The 25,916-nt window shown below is 49.3% G+C and overlaps 1 protein-coding gene across 2 annotated transcripts in view; it reads right to left on the minus strand.

Moving 5' to 3' along the window:
• The window catches only part of PRKCE (protein kinase C epsilon), a 502,363-nt gene extending 476,729 nt beyond the window's left edge, over positions 1-25,634 (minus strand). The window contains 1 exon segment of one of the 2 annotated variants that reach the window (NM_001082274.1): positions 24,358-24,901. In NM_001082274.1, the coding sequence (NP_001075743.1) occupies positions 24,358-24,705 (348 nt within the window). In that variant the 5' untranslated portion in view covers positions 24,706-24,901. 2 annotated transcript variants of the gene reach the window in all.
• Between the last annotated feature and the right edge of the window lie 282 nt (positions 25,635-25,916).

Genomic DNA, 25,916 nt, shown 5'->3' on the forward strand with positions numbered 1-25,916 from the left:
AAATTCCTGAAGTTGCAATTCTCATGCCATGCCTCTGAAATTTTATAATGCATTATGGCATGTGGGAAATCTTAGAGTCCACTGAGCTGGGTTAAAGCTCAGAGAAATGAAAAAGAGTTCCCAGATAATCCAGGCTAAACTTCTGGACGATTAATCATCTGGAAAGAGGGGTTCCCTACACATTCCCCTTAATACGGACTCTCGCACCTTCTGAGCACACACCCTCACGTATCGCTGTAACACTCTGACTCCCGTGTGCTCATCTGATACACCCTTACATCTAGAGAGACATTTGGGAATGACTGGTCACCTCTCCTAGCGAACAAACGCATCTTTAATTTGGCAATAGTCATTGCAAAACATTTGCAATCTGCGGAAGGCAACGCTGGAGAAATCCTCCAGCCCCGATCCCTTTCTAACGTTACCAGAATTATAAATGACAAGCAGTCACAAATGCCCAAACAAAATCAAAAGTCTTAACGCTGGTCTCTTATTCTTTTAATTAAAAAAAAAATCACTTTAAAAGTATTTTGCATTCTATAATTCAAAAGAACTGCATTACATATTCTGAATACCCTTGAAAACAGGAAGAATATTAAAGATCTTAAGAAGCAAAACCCCAAATTTCTATATGACATACAATCAGCTCCCAAGAAACTGAAAAATAGGTGAGGAAGGAGAAAAGACAGTGGGCAGAAATACCCTTGTTACAACAACAACAACAAAAGCTTCCCCTAGGATCAGTAGGCGGACAAACCACCAACTTCTATGATTGGGTTCTCAGTTCCATGAAAAATCAAATGGATATTTACATTTGGAGGGAGGAGAAGGGGCAGGAAAACCTAGAGGTGCTTTGTTCCTCCCACTTCCCACCAAATAATTCACCTTTCACTTGTCCTCCTCACTGCCCATATTCAACAGCCGCCTCTGTGACACAATTGCCCCAAGCAGATCTAAAGCAGTGGCCAAAGAAGCAAGCACCCACCTCGGTCAACAGCACTTGCCTTCAGCCCACAGCTCTAGCCAGCTAACTACAAGAGCCCCCACCCCTTTTTTTAATCTGTCCCTGTTTCATTCTCCAACATGATAAAATGCTAATCTCATCAGGCTATTTCCCTGTTTAAAAACCATTCACTGGCTTCCCAGTACCTTCAGAATAAAGCCCAAACTGCTGCTATTCAGCTCAAGGGGGCCCTCCTGGTTCCAGGATCCCAGCAGCAGGAAGGAGGGGAGGGGAGGTGGGAAGGAGATGGCAGCTGACAGAGCCATCTTACTTGTCCCCATGCCTCCTACTCCCACCCACCACCGCCCTGCACGCTGCAGTCATGTTAAACTCTTTTCCTCTTTTCAGGTCTCCATTTAGCTGTCACCTTCTAAAAGCCTCCCCCAACCCCCACGTCTAGCTGGGATCCCTTTAAGAGTTCTGATGGCATACACGACAGTGCTTTATACTCTACCAGGGCACTTCAAAAACATCACGGAAAAATGGAATTACAGGCGTGGTCATTTTTGGTGCAAAAAAACTTTGAGGAGTTGGGCTTATGGTGTAGCAGGTTAAGCTGCTGCCTTCAAACGCCAGCGTCTCATAACAGGGTGCTGGTCCAAGTCCTGGCTACTCTGTTTCTGGTCCAGCTTCCTGCTAACACGTCTGGGAAGGCAGTGAATGATGGCTTAAGGACTTGGGCCCCTGCCGCCCACGTGGAAGACCCAGATGGAGTTCCTGGCTGCTGCCTTTGGCCTGGCCCATCCCTGGGTATTGCAGCTTTTGGGGAATAAACAATGGATGGAAGATCTCAATCTCTGTCTCTGCATCTCAGTTGCTCTTTCAAATAAATAAATATTTCAAATAAATAAATCTTGGGGGAAAATCTGAAATCCATGCATAGTTTTCTCATAGTATATATTTTATAAACTCTTCGAAGTCCCTTCCTATGCATACACCTTAGTGGTTTTTTGTTTTTTGTTTTGTTTTGTTTTGCATTAAAACAAGCTTATCTTTCAATTCTACTTCCGTGAACTTTCCCAGCTACCCTGGCAGAATAATTGCCCATTTGCTTATCTGTCTACCAATTTGGATACCAGGCCTCTAGGCTCAGGGTTCTCACCTACCATGGTCCTACTTATGTCCTCAGGGCCTCCTCACTTGATGTCTGGCAGGAGCTCCTTTCTGATCTGCTGAATGAATGAATGATCTAGAAGCTAAGGGGAGATAAAGGCAAGGATGGAGATACTGGGTACCTCCCCAACCCCAGCTGTCGATGACTGAGCACATAAGGACGGGCATGTGCTGTTTGGACTTGCCGCCCCCTTGGAGCCTGCCCAGAGCCTTCCACTCTCCTCTGCATGAATAACAACCCTTGCTCCCAAAGGAGCCGTGTGTGTATCCACTCAGGCGGGCAACAAGGGGCTGGGAGTTTGCTGCAGCAGTTCAGCTGCCGCTTGGGAGGCCCACTCCCATATCAGACCCGACGTGCAAGCCTTGGCTCAAGGGAGGGTTTCAAGTCCCACCTCTGCTCCTGCTAACACGCACCCCGAGAGGCAGCAGGTGATGGTTCAAGTACTGGACTCTTTGCACTCATGTGGGAGACCTGCATTGAGCTCCCAGCTTCTGGCTTTAGCCTGGCCCAAGCCCAGCTGTTTTGGGCTTTGGGGAGTAAACTCCCTCTGCATTTCAATAAATAAAAGTAAATAAATATTTACTTTTAAGAAAGAAAGAATGCAACAGGCAATCATTGTAGAACCATCTTAGACTCTATCCACACCCTAATCTTGAACTTAGTTTTCCTTTTAACGCAAAAATGCCATCCTTACTGATATCACTCCGAACCACATGGGTTAGGAAAGGAAAAAGCTCTGTATACTCCAAGGAGTTATTTAAATGTTTCACATTGTTTTGTTGCTCTTGCTTGGGTTTTGAAAAATCTCTTTTGTAGAGGAACACTTCAATCATTGGCCTACTGGCTGGGGAGCCAGCACAGGTGAGCTGTGGTTTGTCAATGACATTCAGCCGAGACGCCGAGGAGGCTCTAGCTTGAGAATAGTCATTGCATTTGGTGGGAAGTGGGACTCCTAACAAGCCATGAGATTCCTAACAAGCCGCTCACGGCACCTCCAGGGAAGCCATCTCCCCGTCCGCTGAACTTCCCAGGGCCCTCAAGATCCCCCACTCTGGGTGTACACCACTTCTCAAAACACACAAACAAAACGCAACACCAAGTCCACAACCAGTGTCCATGAACCGCCATGACTGTAGAACCAAGGCAAAAATAAATAATAAATAGGTGGGGCATGGCTGTCAGGACTAAAGCAGCTCACATCACAGCTTGGAGTGGAGACGGCAGCTCCCAAGCAGGGAGGACGCTCAGGTACTCCTCCAGCCTCAGCTTCTCTCCCCACCCCAGCAGCTGGAGGCTTCCTGGTGGACAGCTGCCTCCCCACCCGGGCCCAGGCCTGTCTGGGAGTTCTGAGTGGTGCCAGCTGATAAGCAGAGGCCTAGACTTTTCTGGCATGAACTTCAGGCCAGCCCCTCCCGGCCTCCCCTCCTCCTCCCCGGCTGAGATGTTCAAGATAACCCTGCCAAGTAGATCAGCACCTGCAAAGAGGCAAGGGGGGGGGAGGAGGAAATAAGGGGGCGATCCAACTGGGAAATGCATCGCTGAATTTCCCCCAATCACATGGACCTTAAAACTCGTCAGACTGGTTTAAAATTAGCCAATACCCAGGAGAATAATTACAAAATGCAACTGTTATGATTCATTTAGATTCACTCCAATTCTGAAAAAGGTAAATGACAGGGAATCAACAGTGTTCATCTGCCCTACACTGGGCGCAAGAGCCTTTACTTCTCAGGCGAAAGCATGAAAGCCAGACTTCTAAAGAGCCTCACTGTCCTTCTCCGTAAAGGAAAACAAGCTGAGAAAAGTCAAAGTCGCAGGGCCAGAGGCCAAGGGACGCAATGGGTCTTCCTGGTGTGAGGAACTCCACAGGGTCCTCAAAAAGTTCATGGGAAATGCACACTGTGAAAAACCACACCTGATGTCAAAAAGGTTTGCACCAAACGACACTTATGTTTAAATTCCATTTTCCAAGAGCTTTTCACATACCCCTGCTTGTCTACAAAGTGCCATCTCAATGTTGTTCCTATTTTGTTTTGCAACTTAACAATGTTCCAGATTGTTCTGTGTGTTTGTAATCGATGATGAAGTCCAGTCCCCGGGATTTGCCTGCCTTCATCGTCCTCAGTTGGCAGCCTCGGAAACTCCCACCTCACCCCTTCCTTCCCCTCTCTGACATCTGACGAACGTGGCGTCGGAATCTGGGATGTGGACCATCCGAGGTAAACAGAAATAAAGATACTGGGTTGATAACAAGCATAATCCAAACACACACACAAAAAAACCTTGCTACCAAAAAGTCTCTTCTTTCGTCCGTTTCCCAAACAGCCAGGTGCCTGCTTTGTTTTGTCTTCCAGGTAATCAAGAGGAGACCCAGAACCTTCCAAATCGCCTCAAGGAGCCCAGGAGAGGGAGCGCTACAGACCTGCCCTCCACCGCCCCACCTCAGGCTGTGGCCCCCTTTCAGGAAGCAATCTCCTTTTTCCATTTGGCTTTCCATAAAGGAGCCAGAGTTTTCTTTTTCCTTGGCATCCAATCCATGCTGTGGACAGTGCCATAACATTCCGCAGGAATTTATGGCCTCTTTTTCCTTTAAAGCAGAAAGGCACTAATCCCTCACAGAGTGGGCAGACGGCGTTTCAAGCGTGACGTCATCTTGCAAGACGTCCCTCCAGTGCGAGCGAGGCGGGCCCTGGCCACGGCTGAAGGTTTGAGCTGATGCATCGCCGTCTCGCAAACAGGCCCGTCCCCGTGTGGACCTGCCCGAAACCTGGATCGATCGCCACCTGTCAGTCACATGTGAAAATTCCAGCCCTTGAATGCGACCCTCTGGGTGAAGGCACTTGGGAAGGCAGAGCCTGAGAACCTGAAACCAGACTTTGCCTTCTCCATGTCTCCCCGCCAGGCCGCCCGCGGGACCGCACTCACCTCTGCGCAGGCAGCCTCTACCCAGTCATTTCCCAACCGGTCCGAGGACTGGAGATGCTGACATACGCCTTCACGCCAGAGCTACTGATGGCAAAGACCTGGGGCTTGTCAAGGGATTAATGATTTTCGAAGAGAAGATGCAAGAGTTAAATGGTGCTTGGGTGATCTTGCCTCTGACCCACTTCAGGGAGGAGGAGGCCCGTGGGCCTGTGGCCTGGGCCCCTGTCATTCTATATGAACGGTCCCTGGGACCGCAACGTTGCCTTTGCTTTATAAATGTCACCGGCTAAAGACAGAACAAGAGTGAGCTCCCAGAATATCATTCAGAAAATCTTGCCAGCGAAGGCCCTAATTGCACTCCTATTTTCATATGTTTGTTCAACACAAGCTTTTCTCTCTCTGTTAGAGTCAGATACCTACTAAAAAAAAGTTGAGATTCTACTTTAAAAAGTTAAATTTTAGTCTTAATGGCGAAAGTTTAAAAAAAAGAACAAAACCAAACAATGGCCCATTCCCAATCATCACACGAGTCTTCCTTGGCCCACACCCCACCTACGTGATACGAGTATTTTCTTTAAATGGTAAGGGCCAGAGTCGAAAGCAGTGCTTCCCCACCAATAGTGAGAGACAGAAGCACCAGCCCCAAAATAGTGTCGCATGTTCAAATGAACTTAGAAACTACTCAATTGCCATCCGAGAAACTGTGGGAAATTAGCAGTAAGTGTTGCTAACCTCCAGTCAGTGTTTTGCTTAACGTAATCCAGTGCTTTCCCAATTCACTTGATTAAGGCATTCATTCTGGAGCGTGCATGATCTATTAGTCTCCTTTGTTGCGTGGAACACAGTTCGAGGGGACTTGCTGTGAGACAGAGCTCCAGTTCCCAAGGAAGACTCTGGCCGTCCCAGCAGGCTGACTGAGCGACACAAGTAAATGGATCCTGGCACTCTCTGGAGAGTTCTGGAAGCAGGGGGAACAGAAAGGACATCACCAAAAGAAAAGAGGAAGCCTTCAAAGAAAAACCCCTCATCCCAGCTTCCGTCGTCCTCCTGACATGCAGAGACTGGTGGCTGAGGGGCAGGCAGACGGTTCCGTCAGCCCGCAGACAGGGTTCAGCTTCTGTCAGCCCAGGGTGTGGTCTGATCAACTCCCCCGACCTCAGTCAGCATCTGAATAGCAAACTAAATAAACCAACAAGCCTCCATCACTAAACATTCTAGACATGCGGAACTGGCATCATTCGACAGGTAACCTGACAGGCAGGCAGAGGCAGGATGGACAGATGGACAGGTGATGGATGGATGGGGGACGGATGATGACTGACAGAAATGTGATGGGGAGGACTGGACGCAGCACAGTGGAGTGATACGGGCACCTTGCTTAAGATCAAGCTCACCGTTCGCTCATAGTTTCTGTTCTCTATTGGATTTTTTACGTTGAGCAAATCACTGCATTTCTGAGCTCACGTTTTTTGATCTACTAATGAAGATTTAACGAGCATCTGTTGTTAGACAGCAGTTTTTATGTCCTTCCAATTAGAAGGAAAATGTTTCATAGCCCTTTACCCCATCTGATCTTCCCTGTTAGAGAGGAGGGGGTGGGGAGGGAAGGGGAAAGGGAAAGTAGGAAGAAAAGAAGAAGGCATTTTGATTCCTTTGCTTGCCTTTCTCATGTAACTGAAATGCATACATGTATGATGTGTTCAACGTTAGTGGTACCAATATCAGTACCTTCTGCTCCAGGTCCTGGTCTCCTGGATCTAGTGTGTTTGGGAACTTCCATGCATCTGCAGTAAATAGCCCTTCTGGAAACCAAGAGACCCAAGTACTTGTTCGTCTGCTTCAGCCACCACTTCAAATTCCTTTGGTCTTTGTTGTTCACAAATATCAAATTAAAAAGGAGTACACACTTGTGCCGTGTATATACTTAAAAGAGTAAATGTGTGGGTGTGTTGTATACTTTTTATATAAGGATATACACCCATATATTCACTAACATACAGCCTTAATGGGACAATCAAGAGAAAAAGCACAACTGTCAAATAAATGTACTGACATTGAGTAGGCACTAAGAGGAGAAGCCAGAATGCCTTATCTTCCAAAGACCCTGCACTCCTGTGCTGGCAGAAGTGTAGCTAGTGCTAGGGCACCCCACCATGTATCACAGGACATGAACTGAGCTCTCTAACCTTGAACCCTGTGGTTCAACCCGGGAACCTTGCTGTACCACTATCTGATGGTGAATGCCACTGGCAGGCATCCTTGGAGAACACAGGTGTTTCAGTTGCTCAGGGCGCTTCTGCAGGCTTCTCTGTCACAGGCTCCTTCACTGAAGAGCAATCAAGCCAGATTTTCAGACCAGTGTACCCCCCTGACACCCCTCACCCCGTCCTTCAAGGCCCAGGTCTAAGCCACCTCTTCCTCAAAGCCTCAACTGGCCTTCCCCTGGGGAACCATAAAACATCTGTCTTTATGGAATCATTTAAGCCGCCAATTGTGAGCTCACTGAGTGCAGAAACCGTCTCCACTTTCCTATCTGCACCTTACGGGTATTCACTAAACCTATGTTGGATGAGGCGCTGTATCCTAGGATAGCATTTCTCCATTTTTTTTCTACTGGGACGTGTGGTGGGAATCAAGATCAGTAAACTCACATCAATAAAACTATAACAGAAGTTTTTGCAAAGCAGTATTTACCTTTACTGCATGTCAGGCATTCTGATCATTTCCACGTTGTTTATTTCCATATTGAAAATTGCTGCTCGAGATCCACTTCCCAAGATGCTTGCAGTGGAGAATCTTGGCCCAGAGAGGGAAACAAGGCTCTACTCAAGATGTGTCTTTATTCTCTTACATCTGTCCCTCTCCAAAAAGGAAAAAACGCACACAAACCCTGCAAGTTAACAGACTTAACTTTGAGAAGGGGCAAATGATGCTTACTTGCCTCACATCTAACACCCATCAGGGAAGGCACACAGCACCCTCACTGCGTAGGAGTGTCCACAGGGCTGCCCTTCAGCCAACAGAGACAAGCTAGTGTATGGATGGTGAGTAATGTTACTGTATCACAATACATACAGACATATGAGTGTGTGTGTGTGTATATATATATATATATATACACACACATCTATATCTAAAAATGGAATTGATCACCTGGATTATATGAGGTTACTTCAAAAAGTTTGTGGAAAATGGAATTAAAAGATGAGCTTTGAGTGCTAAAAAACTGAAATCCAAAGAGGGTAGTTAGCCTAGCATTTAAGGCACCTACATCCCACACTGAAGTACCTGGGTTCAATTCCCAGTTCCAGTTCCCAATCACAACTTCCCATCAATGTGCCCTCCCTGGGAGACAGCAGTAATAACTCAAGTAAACTCTGTCATGTGGAAGAGTGGGATTGCATTCCTGGCTCTTCCTCCAGGTCTTGCCCTAACCACTGTGATATTTGGGGAGTGAACTAGCAGATAGGTAGGTGCTGGTGCTCTCTCTCTATATATATATATGTGTGTGTGTGTGTGTGTGTGTGTGTGTATTGAACAAGAAAAAATATTTTTTGAAATCTATACATATGAATAGTTTTCAAAAAGTTCATGCAGATAACATGAAGATATTATGAAAAAAGTGGATTTCATAATTTTGCACAGAAGCCTAATTTTTAATTTTACTTTTCTACAAACTTTTTTTAGAGATTTATTTATTCCTTTGAAAGGCAGTGCTACAGAGAGAGAGAGGGAGAGACAGAGAGAAATCTTCCATATGCTGGTTCACTTCTCAAATGGCTGCAATGGCCAGGACTAGGCCAGGCTAAAGCCAGGAGCCCATAACAACTCCATTTGGTTCTCCCACGTAGGTTGCAGGGACTCAAGGACTTGGACTATCTTCCACTGCTTTCCCAGGCTCATTAGCAGGGCGCTGCATCAGAAGTGGAGTAGCCAGGACTCCAACCAGTGTACATGAGGGATATAGCACTGTACTGCACCACAACTGGCCCCTCCACAAACTTCCTGAAGTCCCCTCGTATGCCTTTTAATCTTTACAGATACTGCTTGCCATGCTGCTTTCCCAAAAATGGTGCCACTAATTTGCACCTCTAGCAACCATGCAGGCCAGACCCAGCTTCCCACGGGTTTCACTGAAATGCTGCAGTCGGTCTTTGCACATGGCCCTTGCGCCCTTTTCTGCTCCTTGGGAGCAGACACTGAGACCCATCCTCCGCAGCCCCCACTGCTCCCAGCCCCGCCTGGGAGGGCAGCAGAGCTCAGCCCAGCACTCCCGGGGCCAGGCTTTCCAGCACCGTCCTGCCGGGCCCGGCTGGCTGCCTGTGCGGGCGCTCGGGAGGCTGCCCCGGCCTACAACTCTGCTGTCATCCCACCCACGAGGGGACAACCACACAGCTCCGCTTGCCGTTTCTGAATCACTGTCTTATCTGTCTTCCTCCCCCTGTTCCCCTTAAAATAGCTGGCTGTACGGCCGTCTGTGCAGTCATATGATAAGCAGCGATAAAGGCACAGTTTTAAAGAGCCAAGCAGGGACAGGGAAGCAAGAGAGGAGACGCGTTTGCCGGCATGAGGGGGCGGGCTTCTAAGACACCAGTTTCCTAGAAACAAAACCCACAGAGCAGTCTTACAGCTTCAGCCCCAACAATGGGAAAGACTGGGGCAGACTGTTTGCCTGCGAAACCCAAAAGCTGCTGCGGTCATCAGGGACTTGGCGAGATGAGGTCTGCGCGCCACTCCAGCCCCAGCGTCCCCATTTGTCACCGCTGAGATGCCAGCGCCTGCCCTGCAGCCGAAGGCGGTGCCTCCTGGTTACTCACACCATGGGACACCTTTCATTTTCCAGAGGGACATGAAATGCGTCTCACGACCCACCGAGGTAAGCAGAGCCAATAGGCTGATTCCGTTCCGCAGTCGAGGACACCAAAGGTCAGCGGGATTATGTGTCTTCCCCAAGGTCACACAGCTCATCGGTGATGGAGCTGAGTTCACCAAAAAGAGAAATACAAGTAAACTGTGCGTGCAGGGCTCTGTGAATACACACCAACCGATAATGCCAAAAGTGGGCAAACCACAGCCACGGCCTACGGAACTCCGGATACTGAGAACTACACTCTAAGACCCGGCCCTCAGAGGAAAGGCGACCCTAACCCCAAAGGACCTCAGACTCAAAGGACTGAATCCAGTGGACTCTCCCACGACGTGATCAGTCCCTAATCGCAGAGCCGACAGCTCACTTTGATTCTGTGTTGTTTATTTGAAAGGCAGAGGGGCAGCCAGACAAAGGGAGAGACAGAGAGTCAGAGATACTCCTTGACACTGGTTCACTCTGCAAATGGCCACAGAGCCAGGTCTGGGCCAGGCTGAGGCCAGGAAGCCACACTCAATCCAGGTCTCCCAAGGGGGTTGCAGGGACTTCACAGCTTGAACCATCACCTGCCACCTCCCAGGGTGCACATGATCAGGAAGCTGGAACTGGATGCAAACCCAGGACTCAAATAGGATATGGGTCCCCCAAGTGGCATCTTATCTGCTATGCCAAACACCTGCCCTTGCAACTCATTTTTATAACAGCAGAATTATGCAAATAACTAACATTTGTGTTGCTTATCATGTGACAAGATTTTTCTAAGCACTTCACATGTAGCATATTACTGATTTCAAATAATTAGATAGTTATAAGCGAATCTGTTTAACAGATGAAGAAATAAAGGCTCAAGAGACATTGCGTAACTTGTGAAAATGTCACACAGTTGGTTCCGTGGGGGAACCCCCTCCTTCCGACTCAAAGCCCTTACACTGAAACACGCTGCCACCTGCTTCGCTCTCTGGGGCTGTGCTGCATCTCTTCTTCACTCTTTTAGTTAAAGACAGAAAGCAGTGGGTGTTCAGCCCAGCATCTAAGATGCCCTCATCCCATTTCAGAGTACCTGGCTAGGATTCCCGGCTCCAGCTCCGATTCCACCTAACGATGGCCCAAGTAACTGGGTTCCCGCCACCCACATGGCAGACCTGAACTGAGTTCTAGTGCCCAGCTTCAGCTGGTCCAGCCATAGCCATTGCAAGAATTTGGGAAGTGAAGCAATGGATGGGAGAACCTCTCTCTCTCTCTCTCACTCTCGCTCTCACTCGCTCATCCTCTTCACCCTCCCCTCCCCATTTACTCTCAAATAAATTATATATATTAGGGGAGAGGGGCAAATAGGAACTCTGTGTTCTTTCCGCTCTATTTTCCTATGAATCTAACACGACTCCGAAAAATAAAGTTTATTAATTTTTAAAAATGCTGAACTAAAGGATAAAAATCCTCCCAATGTGTTAGCATCTTCCCTTGCTTTTTTTAAAAGAAGAACCTAAAAGAGTATGTGTGTGTGTTTGTGTGTATGTAATTTGTTTAAACATTTCATTCTACTTTGGCATGGCAGGAAGAGGAACACCCCAGCACAAATTATCTACAGACAAATACCTACTTCTTTATTATTTAGATAAATATTATGATTTAGTGTTAAATTTTTGACTAATCAAGCATTTATGATGTGCAAGGCAATATCTAAATGTTAGCACAGAAAGGTAGGAGTTTTGACTCTTGGGGAACCCTCCCCCCGTCTCTACAAGAGAACAGACAAGAAGTATCAGATCCTCAACACCAGAAATCAATGACTTTAAAAAGGATGAAAAGATGAGGGTCTTCAACAAGTTCACAGGAGATGCATATTACGAAAAACTGTGCACGAATTTTAAAATTCATTTTCTCCACAATGAGCTTTTTTATTAATTAATCCATTTTATAGGGTGGCACTGTGGCATAGCTGGTAAAGCTGCCACCTACAGTGCCGGCATCCCATATGGGCGCTGGTTCAAGTCCCAGCTGCTCCACTTCCAATCCAGCTCTCTGCTATGGCCTGGGAAAGCACTACAAGATTGCCCAAGTGCTTGGGCCCCTACACCCACATGGGAAGACCCAGAGGAAGTTCCTGGCTTTGGATCGGACCAGCTCTGGCCATTGTGGCCATTGTGGAAATGAACCAGTGCATGGAAGACCTCTCTCTATGTCTACATCTACATCTACATCTACGTCTACCCCTACCCCTACCCCTACCTCTCAAATAAATAAATAAATAAATCTTTTTTAAAAAATAATCCATTTTATTTACTTGAAATACAGAAAGACACAGAAAGAAAGATTGGTCTTCCATCTACTGGTTCACTCCCCTAAATGCCCACAACAGCCAGGGCTGATTCAGGCTGAAGCCAGGAGCCCAGAACTCCATCCGTGTCTCTCACACAGGTGGCAGGGACTCCAGGGCTGGACCATCATCTGCTGCCTCCCGGGTGCACTATCAGGAAGCAGGAACAAAAGCCGAGGCAGAGGCCGAAATAAATGGCAGGTACTTGCTTATGGGATGTAAGCGTGGCAAGCAGGGTCTTATCCCACCGAGACACAACGCCTGCCACAAGCTGATCTTTCAACTCCACTTTCCCATGAACTTTCTGAAGTCCCCTGTAGTGCATGCAAGGACCCAAGGAGCTGCAGCCTGGATTTGGGGAAAGGCAGCCCAAAGAGGAGGGGGTGGGTGTGAGACCATGCCAGGAAGGGGGTGTGAGGAAGCAGAGCACAAAGAAAGGACAGAGCAAGGTTGGGGGTGGGGCAGAAACAAGCATAAGCTCATTTCCAGCCCAGAGGTGAGGGGTCTTCCTGGAGGAGAATGGAAGCTGCAGAGCCCCGAACGCCTGGCAGGACGAGGCGGCGAGACTCGGTTCTGCAGGCCCAAGGCCTCACAGCGCCCTGATCCAGGCACAGCTCACACAAATCCCCTGGATTCCAGGAGACCTGAACGATAAGAAAACCAGTCCTAAAGCTATCACCGTGACGTCATACTCAGCACTTGAAGTGTAATGAGATATTCTTTTCTACAAGGAAGACACTGTTTTTAAATCCAGCTTGGTGGTCACAGCCAGGGGTGATGCACTCCCTGTGACCACAGCCCTGACAATCTCCGTGTGGGGAGGAGAGGTGTGGGGTCCCGTGGTGTGGGACAGGCTGAGAGCATGGAATGAACTCTTGACCTCAAGGCTGACAGCTTTCTCTGAGACTCTAGGGGCTTTAGCTAATTCTGGAAGGATCTTAACAAGAGGTCAGGTTTCCCTCTCTGTCCTCAGAGGGGCCAGAAGAGGAGCAGATCTATCTATCGCTGGACAAGTTTCACAGTCGGGGTGGTAGGAACAGTGGCCCAGGGCGTTAGCCAGCCAGGAAACGGGGGCTCTTCTCAGCTCATTTTAATTCCAAATAAACAATAAATGATTTTATAGCATAAGTGTGCGATATTTACCCTATCTTTTTTTTAAAGGATTCATAGTTTATCTGAAATTTGATTTTAACTGGGCGTGCTGTATTCCGCCTGGGAACACCAGCCTTAGAGAACAGGACAGGTGCCCGGGAGCAGCAAACAACACAAAAGAAGGAGTTTGGGTGCCAAAGACAAGTGGTGGCCCTGCAGACGCTCAGTGGCTCAACAGAGCCCGGAGGTGATAGCTCAATGCCCAGGCACTGTCGCCTCCCTGGATCCTCCCTGATCCTCACCGACACTCGACAGGATTAATTAACACTTTGCATAAATGAGACGACAGAAGTGTGAGGAGGCTAACTGAATTTTCTCGAAGTCGCAAAGCTGCACGAGAGAAGCAGCAGGTCTCCCACTCCTGGGTGGACTCCTTAGAAGGAAGAAAAGGACGTAGGTGAGCCTGGCTGAAGAGGAGAAGGAAAGCAACGTCTGAGAACCGCTCCTCAGTGACGGCCAGATGAGCCGTCCGCCACGTGTATGCTTGTTACTCGAGCGAAACTTATCTAAACTCCAAGCTTAAAGAGCAAAGGTCTTTACAGATGATTAACAAGTAAATGTAGAGTTCTCTGGAAGAAGACAGCAAGGAGGCTAGCTGCGATTCAATCCTTCTTGCTCCCAAGCAATCCAGACATCGTGGTCAAAAGCCAAACCTCACTCTCCAAATGGAGCACCACGGGACACTGCCCAAATTCAGGCCAGGACAACGGAACAACCGGTGTGCATCACCAGGGGCACAGAAGGCACATACTGTAGGTAAATGAACTCAGAGACTTTGGCCCAGAGGAAATGGGATGCACACACAGACCAGGGCAAAACCGACTGTAAAAAAAAAAAAAAAGAAGAAGAAGACTCAAACTTCAGTTTCCGTACGAGGCCCACAGCTAATGCAGGTGATGTTCAGGTCCAAAGGCAATGCTCTCAGCTTTCCAAAATTGCAAGAGGAAACAAGGCACCAGATGCTGCCCCACTGGGGCAGAAGTCATCCAGGGGGCAGGGAATCCATGTTCCTCTCACTTCCCCTGCCAGGAGCTGCCTAAGAAGGGCCAAGCATGGAACTCTAGTTCTGGCGCTGGAATGCAGCAATCCCAATGCCTCCTGGTAGCTAGCTCATTTCAGAGAGGCCGGAAAAAACCTTGCTAGTACCTCCCAGGTGGTCATCACAAACAACATCTTAAGACAGAAGTACAATTTTACCTGTATCTAGCAAAAATATTAATTGCAGATAACCACCAATAACTGCCAGCTACCATTTATTGGAAACTTGCTGTAAGCCAGGCACTTTTATATTTCTCATCTCCAACTGCAGTAACTCTGCTAGGTGGCTATTATTCTCAGTTTGCTGATGGGGAGACCGGCACACACTGGCCCGATATCATGCAGACAACACTGATAACGCTAAAATTCAAACTCAGAACTAATTCCAAAGCTCATATGACTCTTTTAGATCCATGGATGTGGACTAACCACCACCATTCAATTACATGAAGGATTCTACAAAAGTATTTTCTATCCTTATCAATCTACCAAGAAATAAACAAAAAATAGCTGGCATTGCAGCACAGGAGACAGAGGTGAGTCCTCAGGAGAGATTCCCCTGATAGCCAAGAGTTCAATAAAATCATGAGTGCTTTTGCTTAACATTTTGCTCCAAGAAAAGTCCCTAGAACACAGGATGTGTTCAGTACATATGTGTGTGGAACAGCTGGCTAGCTGACTGGCTGGCTGAAGCATGGGCAGATGAATGAATGGCTACCCATTCTATCTACTGCTCTCTTTCTTGGGATAGACGTTTAATTTTTTTTAATGAAGCAACTATTTTTGGGTTGCATTCCTACTTTAATTGAACTGGGCTCCTGCCACTCCTCATAACCCAAAATGCTAAAAACTGCTTCTCTAACATATTTTATTGTCGTCACCCAGTTTAGAAGGGTCTCCTTATCGGTCTATTTAGATCCATTTTCTTCCAAGCCTGGCTCAAAATCTTACCAAGAAGCCTCTGTCGGAACTCGCAGGAACCTCCTCTCCTGTGAATTCCCACAGTTCCTCTGATTCACTGTTTTGTAAAAGAGTGTTAATCTTGATTCCCCAAACGGCTCACTTGAGGAAAGTCCATTTCCTCTTTTATCTAATTATAACGCTTCTCAAAACAGATCTACAAAACACAGGTTCTTAAGGTTTCACCCATTAAGATCATTCTATGATGAAATGTGCTTAGGCAATACCTAATTATGCAGGGGTGCACAACTCCCTTTGCTACTGACCATCTTGAAGTCTTTAATTGTCTTTAATTCTCCAGCATGCATAGGACTCCGTAACATCTCCCAAGCTCTGAGATCACAGAGACCTGGAAACACTGTAAGGCTCCCACTTCCTAAAAGGCAGCTGGCAAACCCTGGTTGATGATGCGCTCCAACCTTGACGGGTGACGGATGGGCTCTCAGCTACCTGAAACGGCTGGGATACTCATCAGTGCCAGGGATGGAGACAGATTCACAGGCCTTGCATTCCAGAAATTCTGCTTGCTTGCGTGTTTGTTTTTAGGATATCCTTTGAGTGGTTCGATGATATGGAGACAGGCTTTCATTTTTTTAAGTAAATTTCTTTATTTATGTGGGCCTTGAACATAAGGTAAAGAAGTAAGCTATCAAAAACAGCTGTGTGATTTTGAGCACAGGAGTAAAGAAGGATGAAGGAGGAATAAGCAGGAAGCTGACAGTTTTGCAGAGGAGAGAAGACGTGGCTTCATGGAGAACAACAAACATCTATCAAGAGCCTAAACCATAGGGTGCTGATGGCTGAGTCTGGGTCATGGTAACACGATCCAGAACATCTAAATTCTAGACTATTCTAACTCCTATTTCACAAACTGGAATCCAAGGTCTGACACCACTAGTTAATAGAACTCCCCACTTAGCATATGTCCTTGGGAAAGGACAAAGTATTAGCCAACCCAACCTTGCAGAATTGAAGTTCCACTGTCCCCAGGTTCTGAAAAGATTATGACAACCCCTGCTTCTCAGTGATAATGTTTTTAGACCAGGATAGTGATGCTATTCCCAGATTAATACTGTGCTTCCTGCTACACTATGTGCTCCAGGGGAGCAGGGACCAGCTCTTGGCCTGGTGCCTGGCATATAAGGCATTCAGTAAATATTTGCTCCATGGATGAAACTATAGGCAGAACAACGAAGGCATACACCACTTTGCCCACTGTTTAGAACCTTTTATGGGTTCTACCATGGTTCTTTGCAGCAGTGCTCCAGACAATGGACTCATCAGAGGAAAACTGAAGTCGGTAGGATGACAGAATGCGGCCCAGCTGAGCTTCACAAGACACACCCCAGAGAAGCAGCCTTTCAATCAGGCAACCCAGGAGTGAGTGGGTTACAGGGACCCCCTCAGTGGCTCCTACTCTGATTGCAGAGGGGAAGAAAGAGGCACCTCCTGCTCACAGGATGCATCTATCTGTCTGGAGAAAGAGCACTGGCACCCAGAGGTGGAGCGGACTGGAAGAACAAACAAATCCATTCATGCAAGACAGGCACAGCATCAGTCAGGGATCTTCCTCAGTAAGCATAATGACCAGGACTCCCGACCCCTGCTTGAGCCTGATAACACGGTAGTCTGATCCAGTCCCGGAGGCCCGGAGCTCAGTGAGCAAATAAAAGTGACTTTCACTATCTCACCACTACCTGTCTGTGGCTTGAAGGTGCGCTGGAAGGGACAGGAGGGAGCAGGAGAGGGGAGGTCCTAACTTCAGCACTTGGGTTTGGGGGCAGGTGTGGGCTCCTCCTCCTGCCCCCAGGCACAGCAGTATGGAGCGTGATCACCTTCGCTCTGAAGTGTCCGTTCTGTTGCAATGCCAGGGAGTTCTGACAGTCTGCGCCCGTCCTCTCAGAAATCCCAGCACTGCACAGACTTTCGGCCACTTCACGCGATTGCTGCCTGAAAACTAAATTTCAAACAGGTACAGCCCTGCTGATTAGCATGACAACAGACTGTAATGGCTTAACAAGCCCATATGTGCCCTGAGGAACCGGGACAGACCATTTGCCAAGTGTAGCGTTCATTTATGTAAAATACTGCAGGCCTGCTCTGGAGTCCTTCAGCTGAAGTGAAACCCCGGGAAGCTTGCTCGGCACATGTTTCAGTGAGCTTTGGGAGTTCAGGTGCCGGAATTTGACATTTCATTTCTTCTTGCTGCCAAAGACAAAGGGGTTTCTATCCCAAATCCTCATGAGAATTGAAACTTGATTTTAAGCTCTGTAAATGAAGGGCACAGAAGGTTTCCTTCTCCCCTCACCAGAGCACTTGCACGGGCCCTGGGTATCCCACAGGTACACAGCTCCTACTTCGAGAAACTTCTTATTTGATGGACGGAGATTTTTTAGCTTAGTGCAAATTGTCACATGGAAGCAAGAGAGCATTCTCCCATAAAGACATCTTCAGGGAATCTCACTGATTTTAATAAAATAAAGTATCCTTTTCTTCTTCCTCCTCTTCCTCCTTTTTTTTTTTTAATTTATATGACAGGTAGAGTTATAGACAGTGAGAGAGAGAGACAGAGAGAAAGGTCTTCCTTTCACGGCCGGCACTGCGCCGATCACAGGAGTATGGAGCGCAATCACCTTCCCTTCGGAGTTTTGATTCTGCTGAGATGTCAGTGAGTTCTAACAGTCTGTTCCTGTCCTCTCAGTGCTAGGAGAACCAGTGCAATGGCTGAAGACAGAGCATGCTATGTTTCAAGGGTATGTAGTGGGCCCATATGGCTGGAGAGGAATGAACAAGGAGGTGACAGTGTCAGAGAGGGCACAATAGGACGCCTGACTGTGTTGGCCTTGTGGGTTATGGTGAGGACTTGGGTTTTTAGCTGAGAGATTTGTGAGCAGACTGGAGCAAAATGAAGCCAGTTAGGAGGCCATTGGAATAAGATGACAGTGACTTAGGCCAGAGTGTGTATGTGTGTGTGTAAAGATTGATTGATTGATTTGAAAGGCAGAGTTACAGAGAAGTAGGGAAAAACAGAGAGAAAGAGACCTTCCATTTGTGGTTCACTCCCTCAAACGACCACGATGGCCAGGGTTGGGCCAGGTTGAAGCTGGGGGCCTGGAACTCCATCCAGGTCTCTCACAGGGGTGGCAGGGATCCAAGTACTTTGACCTTGCCCTGCTGCACTGCCATATAGGCAGGGAGCTGAACCAGAAGCAGAGCACCCAGGACTCGCACTGGCACTCCAATATGGGATGCCCACACTACAGGCAGCAGCTTCATCCACTGTGCCACAGTACCAGCCTCTGGCCTATATTTTGAAGACAGAAACAACAGATGTTGCTGATGTGCTAGATATGAGATGTATAACAATGAGAAGGTTTTGGCCAGGCTAAGTGGACGGACAGAGTTGCTGTTTCTGAGCAGAGGGGAACGGGTACGCCACACTGGATGCACTGAGTTTGAGATGCCTTTTCACAGTCAGATGGCAATGATGAGAAAGCAGGCAGCCCTTTATCTGACCTTTATCTGAGTTCTAGAGTTCAAGGGTGGGTATGGGCTGAAATGAGGGATTTAGAGTCAGTAGCATCAGGAATTTATTTAAATTCAAGAAACCAGATGAAATTGACAAGATATAACTAAAATACCAGCTCCCAAATATCCCTATTTCAAATTACTCATATGCTTCAATAAATAATTAACCTTTGGCCACAATGGCCACAATTCCTAGACTTCCCAAAATAATCTCATTTCAAATAATCCTATTATTTTCAAAAAGGCTATTTTAGAAGTGTAACTAAATTAAATTTATTTTTAGACTATGTAAGACTTTTCATATGAATACATTCACAAGCCAGTGAGAGAAATATCTCACTATACCATACATTTAAGATTCTAAAACCAAGAGCACATACAATACACGTCCAAGTATTAATAATAAAATTTCTGAAATATATCGTAGCCAGAGCTTTTGGTAAGAGCGCTACAAAGATCCCTTATTTAATTCTCACAACTCTGAAAGGTAAGAGCCATCCCCATTTTGTAGATGAAGAAGCAGCTTTAAGAGCCCGTATTGCACGCCCAAAGGGATACAACAGTGAGTGGAAGAGGTATCCGATGGCTGGGACTCGCCACTGAGGGCCCCAAATGTTCCTAACTCCACCTGGTGTCAGGACACAGGGTTAGGACTGCTGGCCCCATCAATGTTAAGAGGCGGTGTGAGATAGCACCACAGGGGAATTATTACATAACCCCCTGCTAAGTACATCCAATGGGAGCAACATGGAATGTAGGAGCTCAGGCACATCTGTGGAGGACCAGGTCAAGGAGGAGCCGCCCACAGAGGGGGTGTGGTAGACCCTCCCAAGCCTTTCTCTCTTCCTTTGCAAACCCTTCCCACTCACTCCTCGGATACCTGGAGGCTTTAGAGATTCTGAGATTTCCAGAGTCCTGAAGACAGCACCATGCCCTTGGGCAATTACAGCAACCTGCGGCCCAGCCCCACAGGGTGTGGCTCAGCAGGGATCCTGTGGAACCTCACCACCAGAGCCCCAGGCTCCTACAGAGACCCCAGAGGCCAAACATCTTGGGGAGCTGTGCCTTTGTGTCATAAGACCCTCCCCTACGCAATCCTGGTGGGCCACAGGCCAGGGCCTCACCTCTGGGCCCCTTCCCCTGGTTCACCAGATATGCCATTCATTTGAGAAGCCCCGCCCATGGGCCACTTTGGAAACTTCTTGTCAAATGAGACCACAGGGCTGAAGAGTACTACTTGGCAGCCCATGCAAAATGTGCTTCTTCCGGGCCTGCATAATAATCAGTTCAGTAGGAAACCTCTCTGGGGCCAGCCCCATGCTAGGTGTAGGAGACACAACATGACAACTGCAGAAGTTAATCACCCACTAAGCAGTTACTAGGGGTCAAGCTCTGGTCTATGCACTTGACACAGATTAACTCATTTAATCCCCACAGGAACCCCATTCCATTATAGATAGGGACTTGTACTGTCACCCGCGTTTTGTAGAGGAAGAAACAGACATTAAAAAGGTGACATTGTTCACCAAAGTTCACAAAAGTAGACACGGTGTTCAAACCCAGGCAACCTGGCCCCAGAGCTGTGCCCACAGCCTGTCTGGGGAGCCACCGCTCTCATCACCACTGTTCCATGAGCAGCTCTGCTACAGGATAAAGCAGGAGACCGGGAGACGGACACAGACCAAAGATGTCTGCAGGGCTCTGGCTGCAGAACAAAGGGGCAACTGAGCTTGGTATGAGAAGCAAGGAGGCAGCAGCGGAGGGGCCGGCCAGCTGGCACCTGCAGGCAGCCCTGGAAGCCCTCTCCCGAGCTCTTTTCCCAGACGCAAACGCCACTCCAGCCGGCACGCAGTCAGCCGCTGCTCCCCCAGTGCCTGCCCGTACTCCTGGTCCACACACATATCCTTACCAACCTCGCCTTAGGAATGAGCACACTCTCCTATAAAATTGCAAGACAATTCTGTTATGAAAATATGATCCATTAATTATCTGGCACCTCCCCTGCTGGCAATTTCCTTCCTAACCTATACCTCTCAAAGCAAGGAGGGTCTGGTCAGAATCCCTGGGACAACTCACCATCAGTGCAGATGCCCAGGGCTCACTCCAAACCACAGGGCCCAAAGCCCTGAACATGAAGCCAGAGGACCCGTACTTTGGAGATCTTCCCCTAGTGACACCTGTGCACACCGAGATCTGAGAGGACACCGAGATCTGAGAGGCATCATGATCTAGCTAGTTCTTGGAAAACCTAGCCACCGCAACGCTGTGATAATGGATTCCGCTGTAAGCACTGGAGAAATCTCTCCTGTTCTTTGTAATGCGCCTTCTCTCAGGCAACCCTCTTTGTCATCACAGCTGAAATAGTTGTCATTAGCAGGAGAATCATTATCTCAGCCTGGCTTTTAAACACTTGAGATCCGCCTCAGTTTCCGAAAGTTTCTCCACTCCTGTGTGTCCAAAACCTGAACCCTGTATCACAAACGCTGTTCAGGGGCACCTGGGATGAATTTTTTTTTGTTTTTAAGAGCCCTGGGAACAAAGAAAAATCAGATCTAATATTCAAACCTGTGGTATTATCAAGAGTAGAGCTTAATAAAGGATTAAGTGGAAAATAAGAATCAAATTTTTTTTTTTAAATATCAAGTAAACAGCACAGACCATCCTTAGAAAAAAAGTCTTCAATCTGGGAAACCTCGAGTACCTGGGAATTTCTCTCCGGTGCCTTCAGTTTCAGCCCTGCCTGTGTGTTCTCCAGCCCTGACCTAGGTACTCTCTGCCTTTATCCCAGCCGCGTCCATGCCTAAGCACTGCCTCCTCTTGTGGGTTCCTCTTCAAATGGTATCTACTCTTTCTTGCCCAGTTCACGCCTCCTTCTAGGAGCCCTTCAGGATTCCTCCAGGCTCTCTCAGTACATGACCTTTCTGAACTCTTTTAACACACTTATGGTTCTCCTCATTTGGAATCTAAATGTTACTTAAGTGGATCTGCTTTGGTGTCATTCCTTTAGTGAAATGAAAGCCCCTGGAGAGTAATCCATGGCCTTTCACCTCTGAATTACCTCCAACCAGTGGAGCTTAGCGCAGAACGGAAGCTCCATGAATCCAAACCTGAGTGGAATGACAGGCTCCCTGGCAGGGGTAGAAGCACCTGTTTCGTGCCCTGCACTTCTCCTTACTTCAGGCCAGATTTGGTAGCCACACCCAAGACAGGGTGTGTCTTTTTGTTCCTTCCAGGTAAGGAGCACCGAGGCCTGAGCCCAGCCGATTCTATCCACAGGTGTCATGCTGTGGGCGGGCCCTGGATGATGGGAATGGAAAAGGTGCCCTGACTCAGCCCAGTTGCCACTGGTCTCTGGGTCAAGTGGCCACAGCCTTCTCCAGGAAAAACAATACCAGATGAGTAATAAGCACCGCTCCTCTCCTTGATTCTCTGACTTCGGGTTTCTCTGTGTCTCAAGTTTTAAAATACGTGCAATAGCTGTCATACCTAACTCACACTTGCTATCAGGCAAAAGAGATAATGATTTTGAAAGCACTTGAAGTTATCATGCACAATAAAAATGTCATGGACACAGCACATGAATCTGCAGGGAGAATAAATAGACCGGGAAGCCAGATGGGTTGCAGTGGGAGGTAAGAGGAGGTGGGGACCCTACTTCCAATCCACCTTTGCTTGCCATGTGACCTTGGCTATCTCCAGTTAGCTCCTCTGGAACTCAGTGACCTTGCCTGTAAAACTTGCCTGTGCACTGGATGATCTGGTCTATGGCCAAGTCCAGTGTGAATTTGAGAATCTTACAGGAGGATAATCAAGCAAGTAATTCCCACGGCATGCTTCACTGGGCATGCTGAAAGGGGGTAGGGGTACCCTGATGTGTCCAGTGTGGGCAGTGGGTCCCACGAAGCTCTGCCAGCAATGCGCAGACACAGTGCCACCAGCCACTGCCTGTTCCGTGCACAGACGCAGGGCGGCTGGTCATGTCCCCTGCTCTCTGCAGAAGGTCCCCAGCTCCTTGATACTACAGTCAAGGGGTTTTAGCTTTTCGATTTTTTTCCCCTGCCCCTTCCTGAACAAAAACAACAAGTTTCAAACTCACAGCTGTTAGTGTTGAAGTCTGGCTATGAAATGAGCAATCCCATCAGCTTCCCCGACACGCACTGCTTACAGGAGAGAAGGCAAAGGGAAAGGTGGCTGGGGATGAAGGGGCCTCGGGTGCAGGCACCTGTGAGATGCCACGGGATGCCACTGAGCTCTCTGGGAATGCCACGAAGGTTTGCCTGCTTCCCTAAGTGGAAGCCACAAATCTCCCAGGGTTGTACTTGTTGGCGCTTCCCTGTGAGCCCCGTAACCATGGTTTCAGGCAGACTACATCACAGCCATGAGCAGAAAAAGAACAGGCTTTTTCCTATTTCCCCCTGAAACTCCACGTCCTTGCAAAAAGGAGGGAAGGTGATACCCCAAGGTGAGTCAGGTGCAACCTCTGACCCCTGGGGCACTCACAGAGTGCTTTTTCAATAGAAAGTGATTCCTCTCCATCTCCATCTCTGAACCTCTCTCTGTGTGTAGACCAAAGCACCCTGAAACCATTCACATCCACAGCAACAGCTGCTCTTAGCAGACCCACGTAACCAACCTGAAAATGCAGAATTCCATCTCCTAACGCAACACCTTCTCTCCAAGAACAGCTCAAAACCAAGCTTGCTTCTCTCTGCTTGTCTGAGGGCCAAGGTATGCATTTGGTTTACAGTACATTGACAAGGCCTATTTCCAAGTCCCTAATATTTTGACAATGTAATCAATTAACTCAGACTTGGCAAACAGTATTTCACTGCACAGCAACTCAAGGCAACGATGTAACTTTAAGACGCAAAGCATTGACTTGCAAAGACCTACAAGCAGAACCATGTCTAAAACACAATTCATTCTAGGTGGATGGGCAATGCACTGGGCAAAACCAGCTGGGCTCATGTGTCTGGGACCCTCAAGGGGACATCCTGAGAACACGTTTTTCTCCTTGTCTGGCCGAAAATGAGCTGACCACCATGCAGGAGCAGAAAAACAAGCAGGCGTTCTCCCAGAGGGAAAAATAAACCAAGTGCTCACTGGAAGGCTACCGCAGGACAAAGCCAGGACCAGCAAGAAGCCTTCAGTCTCAGGCTCCACGTGCTTCTCCAAGGACGGAGGGACCCACCCACGCACAATCACACACTGGCCAGTCCACCACGCGCTGGGTCCTCGGCCAGCCTTCAGCACCAGCGCACTGGGGCTCTCCCAGTTGGCAAGCTCTGGCCAGCCCCCGCCATCTGGAGGGCAACACGGCGAGCAGAGGGCTGAAGCCTCTTCCGAAGTCTCATCTTCCTCTCTGTCTCCCTCTCTCTCCCTCTCTCTCTCTCCTCCCCAGCAATCACGGGGATCCCACACCGGGTTCCCGGGCGGGGAGGCCCGGGACTCACCCAGTCCTCGAAGTGGCGGCTCCCGTTCTGCAGCAGCTCCTCGAACTGGATGGTGCAGTTGGCCACGAAGTCGTCGTAGCCGATGGGGGCATCGTGAAAGACGGCCAGCTCGATCTTGCGCCCATTGCACACATCAGTGACGAATTCGTCGTGCCAGGCCGGGCTGTTGGTCTTCTGTTTGGTGGCTGTCTGGCCGATGCGCGAGTCGTCCACGTTGAGGGCGATGTAGGGGTCGAGCAGGAAAGTCTGCGGCCGGGGTCCCACCGCATGGCGCAGCGACCAGGCTGTGGGCTTCAAGCTCACGGCCTCGCAGATTTTGATCTTCAGCAGGCCATTGAACACTACCATGGTCGGGGCGGGGATGACAGGGGTGAAGAACGGACGGCGGGGACCTCGGGGGCCCCTGTCGCCCCACCCCGCACACTCCTTACACCTTGTGGCGCTGCCCCCCGGCGCGGGCGAGTCTCAGCGAGGACATGTATTTCCTCGCCGGGTTCCTAACGGAAAGCGGCGACGACGGGGAGAGCCGGGAACGTCCGTGCCGGAGTCTCTCCCGCCAGCCACCGGCGGCACCTCCAGCAGAGGAGACGAGCCGGCTGTCTGCGGGCCGCCGGGCCGGCTTCGGGGTCCGGGCTGCGCGGAGCGGGCGCCGCGCCCGGCGCTCACCTACCTTTCCGAAACATAATCCCGGGAAATTTCGACTCCGGGAGGGGGAGGGGGGGCCGGGCCGGGGCGGGGACGCGAGCCGGGGGCGCAGATTTCAACCCGGATCCTCTTCGTGCACCCAAGCGCCTGCCTCTGACCGCGCGGGGCGGGGGTGGACCCAGGGATGTTCAGTCTATCCGGAGGGATGCATGTCGAGAGGAAATGGTCCTCCTCCGAGCCAAATTAAAAAAAAAAAAAAAAAGAAGAAGAAGAAGGGGGAAAAAATCCACAAGCCGTATGGCCAGCCCGGCCACCGCCTCCCGGGCCAAGCAGCGCCGCGCCGCAGCCGGCTATCAGCAGGCGCCAGGAGCCCGGAATCTCACATCCGCGCGGGCGCGGGAGCCGGGGCGGCTGCGCTGGGGCTCGGGGCGCAGGCCGGCTCAGCTCCGGGCGGTGCGCGGCGCGGCGGCGGGGCCGGACTGCGACTCGGCGCGGCCCCACCTCCCGGGCGCCGGCGCCCGCGCGCCCGCAGCCCGCGTCCCCGCTCTGGGCCGCCACTCGCTCGCCGCCCGCCAGTCCGCTCCGCCCCGCGGTCTCTGCTCTCCCTCGGTCGGTGTGCGAGCGCCGCTGCCTCCTCTAATGCAGGAAATGCGCAAAAGACGTCAGTGTGTGTGCGCGCGTGTCTGTGTGTGTGTGTGTGTGTGTGTGTGTGTGTGTGTGTACGCGCGCGCGCGCGCGCACCAGTGCTTGGGGAAATAGAAAGTTTTGCCGGTTGGGGGAGCAATTCGGGAAAGTGAGCCGAGCCCAGAACGGCAGCGAGCGGGCCAGCCGGCCCGGGCCGCGGAGGCGGCGGCGGGTGGGGAGCGGGGCGGGGACCCCGCGTCGGGTTTGGGGGAAGCGGCCTGAGCGGGGCG

This window comes from Oryctolagus cuniculus, chromosome 2 (genome assembly GCF_964237555.1).
Source record: "Oryctolagus cuniculus chromosome 2, mOryCun1.1, whole genome shotgun sequence".
Classification (NCBI taxonomy): domain Eukaryota; kingdom Metazoa; phylum Chordata; class Mammalia; order Lagomorpha; family Leporidae; genus Oryctolagus; species Oryctolagus cuniculus.